This window comes from Rattus norvegicus, chromosome 3, assembly GCF_036323735.1.
Source record: "Rattus norvegicus strain BN/NHsdMcwi chromosome 3, GRCr8, whole genome shotgun sequence".
NCBI lineage: Eukaryota > Metazoa > Chordata > Mammalia > Rodentia > Muridae > Rattus > Rattus norvegicus.
The window spans coordinates 36,725,234-36,742,833 of record NC_086021.1 but is presented as its reverse complement, the minus strand read 5'-3'; the positions used below and the strand labels follow the sequence as shown (position 1 = coordinate 36,742,833).

The window sequence follows — 17,600 nt, the reverse complement described above, 5'->3', positions numbered from 1 at the left end:
AGAGCTCAGTGGTAGAGTATATGCCTAGCATGCATGGTAAAGCCATGTTCAGTACCCAGAGCCAGAGGATGACAACTCAAAATGGCCTGTTATGATCAGGTAGTCCCAGATCAAACTACCTCTCCTAAAGTATAAGACAGCTCACTATGTTGACCCTGGTTTCTGAAAACAGATGAGTGCTTTCTAGTCAACGTGGGCATCATCTGAGAAGCCTCAGGCACCAGGTTATTTCAAGAGATCCTGTCTTAGTTAGGGTTTCCATTGCTGTGGAGAGACACCATGACCAAGGCAACTCATATTGGGACATTTGATTGGGGCTGGCTTACAGTGTCAGAGGTTCAGTCCATTATCATCATAGCAGGACGCATAGCGGCTTCCAGGCAGAAATGGTGCTAGAGAAGGAGCTCAGAGTTCTACACCTTGATCCAGCTATAACCAGGAGAAGACTGGATGGATCCTTAGGCAGCTAGGAGGAGGCTCTCAAAGCCCGCCCCTACAGTGACACACTTCCACCAACAAGGCCACACCTACTCCAGCAAAGCCACACCCACTCCAACAAGGCCACACCTCCTAATAGTGCCACTCCCTGAACCAAGCATATTTAAAGTACCAGAGAACCCTATGACAACATTCCTGAAATGTCCACCTGAAGCAGAAGGTTCTGTGTAATTTCTAATTTAAACTGGGGCTCTTTATGGAGTATTAACAGCTGGACAGTGGATAAAAAGAGATGCAGGCCAGGTTCATCATGGCAAACCTGGAATCATGCTCTTGTCCCTATAGGTGACCTCGAAGAAGGAAAATCTTATCATTCCAGGGTACCTAGATAATCCCCATCCTGCATCCTCCTTGCCCAGTGACCTTGTAGTGCTTCAGCCTGACCCAATAACACATTTCACAACTCCATCCCCTCCAAGGCCTCAGCCAGGGTACTGGTATCATGCTGCCAATCTCAGAATATCCCCATGAAGTTTCATAGAGTTGGCCACTGACATCTCTGCCTGTGATCTCAGCTTTGCTCAGTGCAGACCTGCCCTGTGAATACTGTCATGCTATTGGAAAGAGTCAAAAGACCTAGATCCCAGGTCTGCCTGCTGTTCATTTACGGCCAAATCTCTTGTTCCTGGACTTCGCTGCCTGTGGCCTGTGGGTCCTTTCTGGTCCTGAGCTGCTAGTATATATACCTAATCCCCTGCCCTATCCTTACTGTCTGCTGGCTCCGTTGGACCCAATCCCAGGCTTCCTGGAAGCCTCCCAGTCAGTTCTTTTTGTTCACTGGTTCTTAGAGTCTGTTTCCAGGACCAGCAGTGAGAACATCTCAGGGAAATCTTTTTGATGCAAACTTCCAAGCCAGATGCCAGACCTACTTCCTGAGCTTGGAACACTGGGCTGGGAGCCAGTTGTCTCCTAGCAACCCCTCCAGGGCTCCTGATGCTGTCAAGCTGGACACCAAGTATAGAGGGCCATTGCCTCACTGCTTCAGTCCTCTCGTGATTACTCCAAAAGGGCTGGCTGTCTGCTAGACTACACATTGCTGTGACTGCTTTTTATGAGGGTTCAGAAACAGAAGAGGTGCCAGCATCTTAGAGATGTGTGACTGCTGTCATCGCTCCAAAAAAAGAAGAAACATGATGGCCATAGAAACCCAAAAGAGGTCAAAGTCCTGACAAAACTACAGAAATTGGGGCTGGAGAGATGACTTGGGGTTAAGACTGTTATGCTGTCCTCACAGGACCTGAGTTACATTCCCAGCTCACAGAACCTCCTCTAACTCCAGCTTCAGGGGATCCAACAACACCTCTAGCCCCCACAGGCATCTGTGCTCATGTACACACACACACACACACACACACACACACACACACACACACACACAATTTAAAATAATAAAAATATAAAAATAAGCCTTTAAAAAATCTACAAAAAAACAAAGCATTGAAACCTGAGCAGCTGATAAAAAGCAAGTGCTTCTGTCCAGCTTGGCTGTTTTTCTTGCTGCTTATACACAGCTACTGAGTCACACCTGTCTGTCTTCCTCACTGCCCAGCCTTTTGCTCTGCCCTGCAGATTCAGTAGTAAAATGTGTGTGATCCTAGAGGGAAACAGATACATACATGTACCTGTTCAAGGTCAGAATTACAGAGGGGATGGTGGTGTAAAGAGTGAGTGGTGCTGTGGTAGAGCGGCAGGGAGAGGTGGCCTGTCTGAAAGTTGTCAGTGGAACTGAGGCTTGCCTAGGAGGAAGAACATCACCCCCAAGAACTGGGGAGAGTTCCAGTATCCAGTATTCAATATTCAGGCGGAAATGCCCACCCTGCTTATGTGTCTATCTAGAAAGCCACTGTTACAGAAGGACGTGAATCTGTCTCCCAGGTGTACTGGGGACAGAGGAGAATTTAGAAGCACAAACCTCAGATCTGAGTTTTTAGATCCTTCTCTTCATATGCTGTATGTGTATATGCTGTGTGTGCATGTGTGGCTTCACATACTCACACATATGGATGCCTTGGGTTGATGTCAGGACTCTTCCACTATCCCTCTTCTACCTTATTCATTGAGGCAGGATCTCCTAATCAAATGCAGAGCTCCCTGATATGTCCACTTTTGTTAGCTAGCTTGTTCTGCCCCTCTCTCTGCCTTCCTAAACTAGAATGCCAGGCACCTTACCAAACGTACCAGGCATTTCTGTGGGTTCTAGGGATCCGAATCCCTGTTCTTGGCAGCTGTGGTGAGTACTTTAGTCACTGAGCCACCAGCTCAGGCTGGGCTTCCAGAGCCTTACTTTTAGCATTCAACCTCCGAATCCCAACACCCTTGCCTTGACCTCTCACCTCTGACCCCACTGACCACCGACACCTTAACTACCAACATCCAGAACCCTTCATTTAGTGATGGGTCAGATGGCCTTGTGGTATTGATATTCTTCCAACAATGGACTCTTTCTTTGTTAACTAATTCAGGCATCCACAGAGAATAGAGGATAATATACAAATCCCCTGCCCAGATTAAGGGCAAAGTCATTAAAACCATAGAGTTGAGGGGCTGGAGTGATGCCTCAGTAACTAAGAACATGCGCTGCTCTTACAGAGAACCCAGATTTGGAACCCACCACTCACATCCAGTAATCCATAACTGCCTGTAACCCCAGTTCCAAGGGATCCAGTACTGTCTTCTGGCCTCTGAGGGTACATGCACTTGCATGGTGACTATAACCTCCACATAATACAGTGTGATAATGAATTATGGTAATACAAACACATAAATAATAACCAAGTCTTCAAAAAGTAACAGTTTGAGACCCTATTTCCTGCTCCCTGACTCCTTCCCTCTGTCTACCTCTCTTCCCTGAAGCTACTGTCTTCCATTGGTGTTTGTCATTTCCACAGGCTCAGATTGTATCAGTCATCCACATAGTGGAGAATTAGAAACTCAGACTGGGAATAGCCGCTGCTTGCTTTGGCTTCATTGGCACATCTGGACTTGTTCAGAGTAAATGTCTGCAGGAATGGGGGAGTGAGCTCTTAGTATAAATTGCCCACAATTTCCATATCTATTTCTAGAAGAGCCTACCAGACGTCAGCCTAAGATTGTTATGTTTGGCTCTCAGTTACAATTAGCTCCCTGCTCTTCTTGGAACTGCTGCTGATGCGTAGGTCAGAACATTGTACAGACCTTGGGTGCCTGGGGCCATTTGTCAGAAGCACCACAATGCCCCTGCACTGATGCTGTCAGTAGTGAAATTACAATTGGATTAAGTGAAACAAACACGGATCACCTCACCTGTACACTATTGTTTAACCTACAAAAAATGAGTGACTCGTGTTAACATCGGTCAGTACTGGGGCCAATGGGAGGAAAGGATCCCCCAAGTGCCCACTCCAGTGACTACAGTGATCCTAAATGGCAAACACTGGCTTACAACTAGGTGCGCTTTAGCGGTGAAACTAACTGGGGTATCTTTTGCTGTCTCCTTGTAAGGGCTCTGTGAATTTCAAATTTGGGGTTCTTTTTGCCAAAGATGGGCAGCTCACAGACGACGAGATGTTCAGCAATGGTGAGCATCCCCCCTGCACCCCTGCCTCTGACTGAACCCTTCCCCACCACTGAACCAATTTCCAATCCGGGAGGCAGTTCACAGTTTTATAAGGTGGTCCTTGACCAGCTTCACTCATCTGCTCCGTATTTTACTGTCACCTAAAGTCCGCCAGTCCCTGCAATGGGCACTAGAGAACACAGCCAGAGGCTGTGAGGAACACACGTGAGCTTAGAAAACCTACTTCTACAGAGTGTAAAATATTTCCTTGCTGTCTCTGGTTGAGTGAATATAAAGACAGTATCCTCTTCCTGTATTTGTGTCTTCCATAACCATCCCTGTTTATCATTGGGCAGAGCAACAATAGCACCTTCATCCCTCAATTCTGCACGCCCAGGCCTGGCTCATCTGGTTCTGTTTTCCTTCTCTTGGGTTCCTGAAAATTACAAGACTTCTTTATAGCCCTTGGGTAGAGGTGATGCGACCTCATGCTTTGATACTGTGCACAGCAACGGTATCTCATTATCTGTGACCTCTTTGTGGTTAGAAAATGAGGACCAGAGAATTGACATCTGTGCCTTTTCTTGCAGAAATTGGAAGTGAAGCTTTTCAAAAATTTTTAAATCTCCTTGGTGACACCATTACTCTAAAGGGCTGGACAGGCTACCGTGGCGGTCTGGACACCAAAAGTAAGCATGCCCCTTATCAAAATTAGTAAAATTCTGTTACTTATACACAAGAGAGGGGAACATATGAGCCAGAAGCTGGAAAGACTGAGAGTTATCCCCAGTATGACATGAACATGAGCATGGTCATCGACTCCAGTTCTTGGCTTTAGAAGAATAATCAGCCCTTGGAATTCATAGGAAGCACCAGGAGACATGATCAGCCAATGCATAAACGAATGACATTTCAATCAGTGAAGGACCACATCTGTTGTGGGATCTCGGGAGGTTATAGAACCTGGTAACACAGTCGCGAGTGCAGTTTGCCTCAGTGAGAGTCACACAGCAAAGCTGCCTTACAACAAAAGTCTCCATTGTCCCACAGTTGCCTTTACCAATAAGCACCATCTGTATGCCAGGACCGGGCTGGGCTCAGCATGATCCCTGCCTTGCAGGAGCCTAGAGTCCCCTGGATAGCACAGGCGTCGCACGGATGATGGTTATGAAATAGATTGGCAGTTGGTGCCTACAGGATTGAGGAGGCGCAGAGAGTGCATGGGCACTTTGCCGACTCTGGGGATTACAGAAGACTTCTCTGGGGGAATGTGGAGTGATGAGTGGGGAACAGTTGGAGAGTCCTGAGAAAAGAATTTCAAGCAGGGAGCATCTGTGGAGTCCCTGAGGCAGGAAAGAACATGGTGTGTTCTAGAATCCAAGAGAGTGGCTTTCTGGCTGGAAGGAGCAGAAGGACCAAGAAGGTTGCAGTATAGACTAGAGAAGGGGAGGGGTGGTCCTGCAGGGAGTTTGAAGTCCCCTTGCTTGTCACTGAGTAGGAAAGCAGCCAGATCTCCTTAGGGCAGAACTGTGAGGAAGATAACCTAGAGGGAGCAGGCCAGGGGAGCCCCTAGAGAACCAGAGTCCACAGTCTAAATGGGGGACGGGGAGCTGTCATGGCTGGGGAACAGCAGGCTGGCCGGGAGACAAGTGTTTAAATCCCAGCTCTGAGGTAGAGGACTCTGGGGTGGGGGGCACAGGGTCCCATGATATTAAGAAAGTGGAGATGAAGAGGAAGAAGGATTCTCAGCGGGTCCCTGGGTCTCTGGCCTGACGTAGTGGGTGGAGAGCTGGGTGTGGAAGGGGAAGCCTGGGATGTTCGGAGGGGGCGAGAGGGCAAACTCAGGCTTGAGCCCCTAGGTCAGCTTCCAGCTGAGGAGCATTTCCCCCACATTGTGGGCTTCCATGTTTGCTATTTTGTTTGATCTTCAGTCAAGTCTCAAAGAAAGTCAGGCAGTAGTACATGGCTCCTGTAGCCTAAATGTGACAGACTTCCTGTCCAGGTAGCCTGACTGCCTGACAGCCTCTCTTCCGGCGGCACACACAGATTCAGAGCATGACAGCAATGTGTGAGGATGGCTGTGGAAAGGCCTCGGTTACCAGCTTCCCCCTGACACACTTTCACACGTGTGTGATGTGTTCCTGAGCACCTGCGAGCTCACCACCACGGTCAGCTCTCGGCCTCACTGTAGGAGTCCTGACTACCATCTCCTGAGCTCTTCTGCTCACCAGGTCTTCTGCCAGGTTAAGTGCTTTGCAAGGACCAGCTTGCTGAGTCTTCCCTGTGTTGATTTTCAAATTAAGAAACAGGATAAGAGAAAAGTAGGGTGACTTATCAAAAATAGCATGGGGATCTGGGGAGATGGCTCCACTGGTAAAGTGCTTGCCATGTAAGCATGAGGACTTGAGGTTGATTCCAGCACCCCATAATAAAAGCCAGGTGTGGGGTACATGCTTGTAATCCCAACACTAGGGAGATGGAGGCAGGAGAGTTTGTGGGACTCACTAGCTATCTACTCAAGCCAAATCAGTGAATAATAAACAAACAAATATAGAGGGGGCTGGAGAGATGGCTCAGTGGTTAACAGCATTAGCTGCTCTTCCAGAGGACCTGGGTTCAATTCCCACCACCCACATGGCAGCTCACAACTGTCCGTAACTCCAGTTCTAAGGGATCTAGTACCCTCTTGAATTCCATGGGCATTTCACACACATGGTGCACAGGCATCCATGCAGGCAAAACACTCAAACACATAAAATAAACATAAATAACCCTTTAAAATATGTATTAGTCCTTGGTTCAGTCCGCCAAGCTTTGGAAGAACTTACACAGCAGTATATAGCGAACACTGCTCTAAACCCCACAGCCAGAGGTGAAGGAGAATCAGCTGGAGAGCAGGTGAAGACATCACTGCATGTGGACCCCAGACACACACACATGTGCACACATGCAAACACTAAGTAACAAGCTTTAAAAATTAAATTACAGAAAAGGATTTACATTTGGGGAGGGGAAAGGAGTCAGTCCTTGCCAGTGAGAACTCAGGCTGGTCCATCTACATCCAGAGGCTGTCTTTAATCACTGCTCAGTTCTTCAGAACCTCACCTTGATTTCATGCGCATCACAGCTTGTGTGAACTGTATCCTTCCCCCACGGCCACAGGAAGGGAAGGGATTTTAGCATGAGAAGGCGCCTCGTCTAAAGTAGAGGGTGAGCCTCTCTCGGTGAGCCTCTCTCGGTGAGCCTCCCTCGGTGAGCCTCCCTCGGTGAGCCTCCCTCGGTGAGCCTCCCTCGGTGAGCCTCCCTCGGTGAGCCTCTCTCGGTGAGCCTCTCTCGGTGAGCCTCCCTCGGTGAGCCTCTCTCGGTGAGCCTCTCTCGGTGAGCCTCCCTCGGTGAGCCTCCCTCGGTGAGCCTCTCTCGGTGAGCCTCTCTCTCTCGCTCACCACAGCTGACAAGCCCAAGCCTTTGAGAGTGTATGGTGAGCTGCATGCCTTCAGCCGCTTCATGTAAAACCGGGCCACTGACTCTGCCCTTGCGTTTTACAGATAACACCACAGGGATCAACTCGGTCTATACTGTGTACCAAGGGCATGAGGTCATGTTTCACGTTTCCACCATGTTGCCGTATTCCAAAGAGAACAGACAACAGGTACGTGTGACCTTGGGCTCTTTGAGAACACAAACCATCACATGACTGGATGTATCTGAGCGTTGCGGTGCTGTATCCAATTAGAGACGAGATGTGTTTGAGTGAGCTCCACTTCAGTTACTAACTACCAACTTGGGCACTTTTCTACAGTCTGTGTGAACTGCAAACAAGGCATAGGAAGCCTGTTGTTACTGGCTCTGTCCTCTTCAAGACAGGATCAGAGATATTAGCGGGCCTGTGTGTGTGTATATGTATGTACTTGTACATGTGTAGCTATGATTTTAAAGACTAAATGTCTACACTATGTTGTCATAACAAAATACCTGGAGCTTGGGAGCACTATATAGAAGTTTATGTAGCTCAGAGTCATGTAGTTTCAAGAGCACTGGTATTTTGAGCTCTAGTGAGGCCCTCACAGTGGTTAGCATGTGGCACAGATATAGAAGAAATCACGTGGCATAGAGGAAGCATGAGAAATCCAGGTTAGATTACAGACAGAACTAACTGAGCAAGAATGAACTCCCATGAGAAACTTTTTAACCCATCCCAAGACCTCATCACCTCACACCAGGCTCTCCTCTAACCTCCCCCCGACCCAATCCCTTAGCAACTCCACACTTGGAGTCAGGTTTGCAGCACATGTAACTGAGAGACTGCTCAGATCACAAGGAGACACCTTTCAGACTGTTCTGTCTTCTCCCTGGGACGTCTCTGTCAGTGTGCCTTTTGCCTTGTCAGAATAGGAGTCTGGAACATGAGATATGTTAGTATGCTACCTAGTTCTGTATCAACTTGGCATAAACTAGAGTCATTTGAGAGGAGAGAGCTTCGCCAGATTGACCTGTGGTGCATTTTCCTTATTTATAATTGATGTGGGGACTGGCAGCTCACTGGGTGGTACCACCCCTGGGCTGGTGGTCCTGGTTGCTATAAGAACACAGGCTGAGCAAGGCATGGGGAACGAGCCAGTAAGCAGCACCCCTCCTGCACAGCTCCTGCTGTGACTTCCTTAGATGACGGAATGTGACAGTTGAAGGCTGAAGTAAGGCTTTTCCTTCCCACGTTGACTTTGGTCAATGGTGTTTTATCACACCCAAGAAATCCTAAGACAGATGGTCGTGTGGTGTTAGGAGCGGCTTTCAGATTGATGGAGTTAACCATGACTATCTACGTGGTCTGGCCATGCTGGGAACGTCCCCCAGAGTTCTCCTTTCCCAACTCAGAGGTTGGGAAAGGTTTTAGGAGAAAAAAATCCAACCTGTTAGAACAGGTACAGCTAATATATGGGCTGCCGGTGATTGGCTTGGCTTTAATGTGTTAAGTGTTTTTGCCTGCGTCTGTACGTGCACTTCGATGTATACACAGAGACCGAACAGGGAGTCTGTGCCCCTGGAGCAGAAGTGAGGGAGACTTGTGAGCCACCACGTGGGGGCCGGGAATCAAACCCAGGTCCTCTGTGAGAGCAGCAGGTACTCTTAACTGCCGAGCCATCCCCAGGCTTGGTTTAGACAGATGAGGTTTGGAGAGTTATGCCCAGCTTGTATGACGCTTACCACCTTTCCATGCATCCAGAGAAGGCATTTCCATGAATAAATATCACTGATGTAAATGGACAGTTGCTCAGCAAACGAGTACAAGCTTCAAAGGGACCAGGAAGGCTTTTCACTGAGCATGTAAAATTCTGACTCCAGTAAAAGGGTGATGCGCACAGCGGATCAGTGCCCTGAGGTGATACTGCAGAACTGGGGGAGAGGCACTCTGGGGAGAACATGCAGGGAGGGGTGAAATGTTAAGTGCTGTTTTGTGTCTGACTGGAAAAAGTAGCTGATGGGAGTCTCGTGGGCTATGGAGACCATGAAGGCATTGAACTTGTCCTTGTTTTAGGAGAGCTCTGGTCAGGTATATTGAAACAGGACGCACGTGTGGCTGAGACTTGCTGTGTGCAAGTTGTCTACTCTGGTTGGTTGGGAAGCCCCGTGTCTCTGCTGCTAGGCCTGTTGACCACATGGAAAGGGTAGAACGCACCATCTTCTCTGCCACCCTCAATGCTCTTGACCTTGTACATGTCAACAGCGGCATCAGAACACTTACACTGTGGGTTGGGGTTCAAGGATGGAGTGCTTGTCTAACATGTGAGGTGCTGGGCTCAAGCATCAGAACCAGCACCCCCCACACAGCAGACACACAAGCTCCAGTGGAATGCCTTACCATCCTTTCTCCAACTCCCAGTTACAATGTGATCTCACAGAGGCTCTGTTTCTTTCTCTTTCTTCTGTTGTCTGTGTTTCAGTGATACCAAGCAATCATGCACTGACTCGCACTCAGTTGTTCTCCACCGGTTAACTTCCTTACTGGTAAAGGGGATTATATGCCAGGCGTCAGGCAGGGACCGACCCTCCAAGAGTTTATGGTATGGAGTCGAGGACAGGAAGCATAACCAAGGGCCATTCCATATGAGAATGACATCCCTGGCTAGAGAAGGCGCAGCAGAGAAAAGCAATTGCTGCTCTTTCAGATGACCAGAGTTCGGTTTCCAGCACCCACATTGGACAGTTTACAAAATGCCTGTGACTCCAGTTCCGGGGAGTCTGATGTCCTCTTCTGGCTTTGGTGGACACACACACACACACACACACACACACACACACACACACTTAAAATTTAATGCTATCACAAAACTTCTGTGGCTGCAAGGGAGAAAGAGCATGATAACTAATAAAAGTCAAGGAGGCCTTCCTGGAGAAGGTGCCATTTGCCTGAGCTTAGACAGATAACTATGTGGAAGATGTTTGGCCATACGAGGCTAGACAAGATAAGTTGGCAAGAACAGACCATATTTATTACACTTTGCATATTTATTACTATGCTACAAACCACTCCAGAACCTACCAGTTGAAGGTAATTAGTTGGTTTCTTAAGGCTCTGTGTGGACGACTCAGCAGAGAAGTCTTCTGCTGTCTCATAGAGGTTCTCAACCACTGCAGCTGAGCTGGGATCATTTGGAAGCTCAATGAGGACATTGGCAGATTTGCCTTTCCCCACAGAATGGAGTCTCAAGGCCACTTCTGTGGCCTCTCAGTGACTTCCTCATCAGCACTTCTGCACTGACTCAGGACCCCAAAAGTATATGTTCTGAGACGAAGGTGGCAAAATCCGATTGTCCTTTCATTTCTTTATTCATGACTGATGAATTTCTTCCCTATTCATGTACATGTGTGAGTTCATTTGAAGCATGTGTGTGTGGTTGTCAGAAGAAACCATAGGGATCGGAGTCCCTGGAGTTGGAGTCAGAGGCCATTGTGAGACAACTGGCAGGGGTACTGGGACCCAGGCCTAGACCTTCTGGGGCTGTAAGCACTCTTGACCACTGAGCCACCTATCTCTCTAGCCCCCTTCCAGTCCTTTTAAAAGCTAGTCTGGGCACTGGCCCACAGTTACCTTTGCTAAAGTTCATGCCAGACTGCAGCTTTCAGCCAGCCACAGTGAAGGTGAGAGCAGATGACTCCAGCTCTCAGTGACGGGCAAACCAAAGACCGAGTAAGCATCCTTAGTCCTCCACGAGCTAACACAGGCTGGAAGGACGCAGGCCTTCAGGATGGCTGGGGCTTTTAGCTGAGGGTTGTCAAGATGAGTCCTTCACTGGGCGAGCCCAGTGGCTTGTCAAAGCCACGTAGAGGTTGGGCTGGGCAGTGGCTGTGGTGGTTTGCTAGAGTGTCTTGACCGAGTGTCCCTTGTCAGAGCAGCTCTTCTCACCATATCATTTCTACTCCTCACAGGTGGAAAGGAAGCGCCACATTGGAAACGATATTGTCACCATCGTGTTCCAGGAAGGAGAGGAGTCCTCTCCTGCCTTTAAGCCTTCCATGATCCGTTCCCATTTTACACGTATCCTGGGTCTTCATAAATGTTCCAGCTCAATAGCTTCACGGGCCCTCACAGGACATGTAATAGGCAGGTCCTGAGCACCTAGGCTGACACCCACCATTGGGCAGTTTTGACCAAGTGTTGCATTTTTCCTTCTTCCCCACCTCTGAGGCAGCAAGCAGGAATTCTCAGGGACTGTTTCATTGTGTTTCTTAATTTATACACATGCAGGGTTACCTTCACCACACCCTCCATTGCCCTCCCATCATCCTCCCTCTCCTGATCACCCCTTCTTCCCAACAAGGCCCTTCTGCTTCCTCAACTGCGTGTGTCCTACTGTACCTAACCAGGGATGCTTTTAAGGCTGGGGCAAGCGGCCATTTATTCGAGTGAAGGCAACTTACCAGTGGCTACACCATTGAGAAAACAACTCTTTTTGTTTTTTAAGAGTTATTTATTTTATGTATGTGAGCACACCATCGCTGTCTTCAGACACACCAGAAGAGGGCATCAGATCCCATTACAGATGGTTGTGAATCACCATGTGGTTGCTGGGAGTTGAACTCAGGACCTCTGAAAAAGCAGCCAGTGCTCTTAACCAGAAAATGACTCTTTGTACCTCAGCAGCCATTAACTGCCTATAGCTCTTCAGGGAGAGCAGGGCCTTGGGAACCCCTCCTCATCCACAGTGGATGTTGATGGTGAGTACAGGCTGGCGCTCTGGCTGTGGGATTGTAGGTCAGAAGACAGTGCTTTACAGCTGACTTCCAGCCCTGCTGCCTCAGACCCATGGGTGCTAGGATTGCAAACACATGATGCCACCACAGCCAGCTTTGACTTTTAGGGTGCCCTCTCTTTCCTCAGGAAGTCTGTGAAATGAGGGGAGCTCCCTGTTATGCACTGGGAGTGAATGAATGTGACGAATCATCCTCTGGGAAGCTGATGTCAAGTATAAAATCTGTTACCACATGCCTGTAGTTCCAACACTCCGAAAGGCCTGGGCAGGAGGACAACAGGTTGAAGGCCAGCTGGGGCTACATAGCAAAACCTTGTCTCAAATATGAAAACAAAATATCTGGGTATGCAGACTGACACTTGTAAGGGCAGCACTCGAGAGGCTGAGGCAGGAGGTCACCATGAGAAATTATTCTAAGCCCCATAGTACTGCTAAATTGAAGAATGTGTCATGGTAACATTAACAGTGTTACTCATGTCCCCTAATCCTGCTCAGCTCACTTCTAAAGAGTGCTCAGCCAGACAACCCCAGGGCATGTGTTCATCCTGGCCTGCCAGGCCTCAATCATGGCCTACTTGCCATGGTTACAGGCCAGGAGAGCCAAACTCAAGGCTCTGAAGGTTGGCCACAGTAAGTAAAGGACGTCTAATGGTCATTGTCAGAATGAAGTCTAGTCTCATTACTTCTGTTCCCAAGAGACCCCAGTAAAAATATTGGGAGACAGACCACTGTACATCATGTGCCTGCTGACAAAACTGACTTGTCTTCTGAAGCCAGACAACAGAGCTTGCAATGAAGTGTTTAAAAATTGAAATGGCGGGGTTGGGGATTTAGCTCAGTGGTAGAGCGCTTGCCTAGGAAGCGCAAAGCCCTGGGTTCGGTCCCCAGCTCCAAAAAAAAGAACCAAAAAAAAAAAAAATTGAAATGGCCAAATTCCTTCCACAAGGGTAGGGAGTCGAACCTCCTTTGCTCATCCTACTAACAGCATAATGTCCCCCAGTCATTGGGTTGCAGCACTAATATTCCCCTTTTTGTGGTGACAGAAGGCTTCTCTGAGGAGAGCCCCAGAAGACAAGGTGGCTGGGTAGCTAGAGACACTTTAGGGTGCTCTCTAATAGACATTCTCCACGTTGGCCTGGGCACGTGGGTTTCTGAAGGGAACCAAAAGGCAGTCAGTGTGAATTCCTCCCAAAGAGTACAGGAGTGGATGCACCCGAGGGTTGCTGCCTTGAGCCCCCATCGGCAGCAGGGCTGGGGGTGAGAGATGAGAGCACGACTGGGTAGTTGTGCTATTTGACTTTCTTTTCAAAGAGTTTTTATTGAGATTGAAGCCCCGAAGCGTATCATTTATCCTTTCTTCTTAAACGCTGGTGGAAGCCAGGCCTCCCACGTGTTCAGCAAGTGCTCTGCCGCTGATCCACACCCTCAGCAGTTGAGCTATTCTGGACACCTCCAGCTTTATCCCAAGCAGAGGCGCCTCTGCTTAGAAGCTGCCAGCAGCCACATTGGCTCAGTCTGTTTTGTCTACCAGAGGCAGAAGGAGAGGGAAGGTGTCCAGCAGAAACATTTCGATTGTTTCCCCATTTCGGAATGTGTGGTGAAATAGATGAGTACCCCGTGTCAGGAACTGCTCTTCTGGTTCTGCTGGCTGCTGGGTGCTCGGTGGATTTTCTTAGACACTCCTCTGAGAGCTGTGGAGGAGCTGCCTAACCTTCCCCCAGGAGAAGACTTCACAGATGCTGACACTAGATGCAGGGCTCCCCTGTGTGTCTGTCTCTTGTAAAGAGGTGGAGTTTTGTCCCAACTTCAGAGCAGTAAGTGCCTAGCCACAGGGAGGCCTGCTCAAGAACACTTCTGCAAGGATTCTCAGGGCACGGCTGTTGGGTGTGAGCATCAAGGGTGTTGATGAGTTACCTTGACTGTCCCCACAGATATTTTTGCCTTAGTGAGGTATGACCAGCAAAATGACAACTACAGGTAGGTGATGACCTCGTCTCTGATTCTAAAATTTGTGTCACCAGTTGGTATTGGCCCTCAGATGACCCTGATGTGCTTTCTGCGGGGGTTCATTAAACACACTCTCACCTTCTAGAATATTCTGCCTCTCTTCAGGGAAGTTTTTGTTCCATGTAGTATTGCTATGCACAGTAGGCCTAAGGGTCAGGGTTAGTTTACTGTTTGTACTTTACAGGGGAAATTGTCTGTTTGACCTTGGTGGGAGTGCCCCTTGCCCACTTGTCCTTCTGTTTCTCACAATGAATCTATTAGAAGGATGTTGTGAAAGTAATGTTAATTCCCACCATTTAGGAGAAGTGGGTTGACCCTCAGCTCAGTTATTTACTGACCTTAAGGATCTGTGAGACATCTGTCCCCAGGCACCTTGAGCCTGGTGTAGAATAAGAGCACAGTTACCTCTGGCATGTTCCTGTTCAGCAGTCCTTGAAATCCAGAGCACCTGCCTGGTATGCAGCAGCTGCTCAGGGCACCATTGCTGTTGTCCAGCCTGTCCATAGGACATGGCCTCTCCCCTAGGAGAGAGTGCTCAGAAGTGACACGGGCTCCTCTGGGATGACTCCTCCTCACATATTACATAGGGCGACACACTGACTTGTAAAAATGTTACTGATCCTTGAAGAAAAGAGCCAACTAATCTGGAATGTTCTCTACATAGGCTGAAAATATTTTCAGAAGAAAGTGTGCCACTTTTTGGCCCACCCTTGCCCTCCCCTCCGGTGTTTACAGACCACCAGGAATTCAGGGACTTTTTGCTTGTGAAATGTAAGTAGTCACTTGGAAATGCTTCTCTGGCTGTTCCATATCCGAATGCGTTCTCCATACTCTCCCAGAACACTGCATACAGAAGTGCTGGTGGGCTGTTCACATTCGGTTCACCCAGGGCCCGTGTCTAGTTTCTGGTAACGTTAGGTAGGCTTTCTTCTGGGGCCTCATCTGCTCCTCAATCCTGCCCACGACTTTGCAGCTTATCCCTTCACCACACCCAGTGCCGGAGGCCTCTAATGGATCTGTGTGCCCTGGGTTCTGGTGCCGTCATCTGAGTCTCCATCATTATATATTTGTACACACACACACACATCTGTGTCTCTAGGAAGAAAAGTGGAGGTGGGGAGCTATGGTTGTGATACACCCTTAGGGACAGAGAGCTGTGGGCTGTATGAGTGTGCAGGCAGGTGGGTTGTGAGTGAAATGAGTAGAACCTTCCCACCCCAGGCCACAAGAGTCAGCGAGCCAGAGCGCGTGCACCTCAGCCCACTGGTGACTCCCAGGGCCTGACTCTGAGCTCTCATCTTCTGTATGACAGATGGAGCCACACCATCCTAGAGCATGCTTGGGCCCATCGGGACCTACTGATCAGAGTCAGGTCACTTGGCTTCACCCACTGCTGTCTCTTCATAGAAGCCTAGTCTGTCAGCCCTGGAGCTCCAGCAGTGCCCAGTCTGTGCCCTCTGCAGCCGGCCCCAGTCTTCTGCCAGACCCAGTAGGGACTGCAGCTGCTTTGCTGGCATCCACCTGCCCCTCACACCCACACACACAGTGCCTAATTCTGTCACTGTTGCCATGTAGTTTGAGAGAATTTGGGAAAGCTCCTGTCCTCTCATTGAGTCCAGCTTGGTCACCTGGCCCCAAGGTGGCATCAGTTGAGCCCAGAGCCCCAGAGCCTCACAGAATCCCACATCAATTCAGGCTCCTCAGCTTCAAGTCCTCAGTCTCTTTCAGAATTGGTCAAAACTAATGCTGCAGGCCAGGCAGGAGCTGGATGGCACACTGTCCTTCCTTTGTACTATCTTTTAAGGATTAATTGTATGTGTGTATGCTTGAGGGTATGTATGTGCATGTGTATGCAGGTGCCCATGGAGGCCAGAAGAGAAGGCATTGGGTTATTCCTCTGGAACTGAAGTTATAAGCTGCCCAGATCCCCTACTAGAGCAGGGAGTGGAAATTTTTTGTTTTGCTTTGTTTTGTTTTGAGTCAAGGTCTCATTCTGTAGCCCCAACTAGCTTGAATTTACTATATAAACCAGGCCTTGAACTCACAGATCTGACTGCTTCTGCCATTGATCTGGGATTAAATACATGGGCCGCTAGCAGCAAGTGCTTCTGAGCCCTTGAGCCCTCTCTCCAGCCTCCATGTCTTATCTATCCGTCTCAGTGGCACTTGAAAGGATAAATGTCACTCAACTCCAGTCACCAGATACCTGCCACTCTTAGCCAAGCTGGCTGACAGTGGTCATCCCTCCAGGAACCCCTGCAGAGGTCTCCACATGCTTCACAACCTTCTCCTGGTAGAGGAAGCCATTAAGGGTGCGCAGCCCGGTGCCCCCCACACACTGTTAGCTCCCAGCTTTGGGCCACAGCAGGGTCTAGGGGGAAAGCTCTGCCCCCAGCATGAGAAGCAGCAGACTATAAACCACTTGGCAAAGGTGATGATGATTCTGTTCCTTTCTGCATTTTGAAAACATCCAGCCAGACTTGGGAAATTCCATGTGGTTCAAGCCCAGGCCATCAAATAGGAAGCAAGAAACAAACAGGGAGCAGTTGTTGCAGCCAGCAGCCAAAGGGAAGGAAGGAGCCAGGCCCAGTTGATAAGTGCTCTAGGGGATAGTAATAGCATGGCTAGGCCCAGGGCCTGCAGTGCTTCAATCCCAGAGGAATTAGAGGACAGCATTGGGACCCATCTGTGAGAGGAACCCATACATTAAGATGACATGTCCACAGAGGGCCTAGGAGAGGCACATCAGTACCCTCAGCATCTTAGGAGAAATGGGATTGGGGGTCAGTTGACCTGATGGTAAAGCTTTAAACATAGCTGGGTTTGTCTGGGTATAGGAGCAGTGCTTTTATTCCTAGGAAACTGAAGGCAGAAGCAGAAGGATCTCTTGAGTTTGAAGTCAGCCAGGGCTACATTGTGAAATGCTGCCTTTAAAAAATATATCTAGGTTGAGAATCATGCTGACAGAGGAGGCTCTGCAGTGCTAGAGCACAGGTCTGACAGAGGAGACTCTGTAGTGCTGGAGTATGGGTTTGTAGGACCATTGGGCTGCACAGTCAACAACACAATAGAAGCCTGAAACTAGAAGGCTGTTTGAATCCCACAGCAGGTTTAGCAGAATGGAGGAAGCCAGCCAGGTCGAAAAATCCAAAATAGCTCTAAATGGTTCAGTCAAAACTCAGGTCTTTCCCTTCTGTCAAAATTAGTTACTTAAAATGTAGTTTGGGGGCCAAGCATGACAGAAGCAAGTGGAAATTTGTGAGCTCCAGGACAGTAAGGGCAATGGAGAGAGAATCTGTCTCGAAGGAAGG

At 48.8% G+C, this 17,600-nt stretch overlaps 1 protein-coding gene across 19 annotated transcripts in view; it reads left to right on the top strand.

Moving 5' to 3' along the window:
* Positions 1-17,600, top strand: part of Garnl3 (GTPase activating Rap/RanGAP domain-like 3) — a 143,624-nt gene that overhangs the window by 87,178 nt on the left and 38,846 nt on the right. For all 19 annotated transcript variants that reach the window (XR_010064757.1, XR_010064759.1, XR_010064758.1 and 16 more), the window contains 6 exons: positions 3,979-4,054; positions 4,624-4,722; positions 7,579-7,682; positions 11,459-11,567; positions 14,214-14,259; positions 14,954-15,060. Coding sequence is in view for 16 of the 19 variants with exons in the window: in XM_039106188.2 (XP_038962116.1) it covers positions 3,979-4,054; positions 4,624-4,722; positions 7,579-7,682; positions 11,459-11,567; positions 14,214-14,259; positions 14,954-15,060 (541 nt within the window). In the remaining 3 variants the exon portion in view is untranslated. The remainder of the gene's footprint in view (positions 1-3,978; positions 4,055-4,623; positions 4,723-7,578; positions 7,683-11,458; positions 11,568-14,213; positions 14,260-14,953; positions 15,061-17,600) is intronic.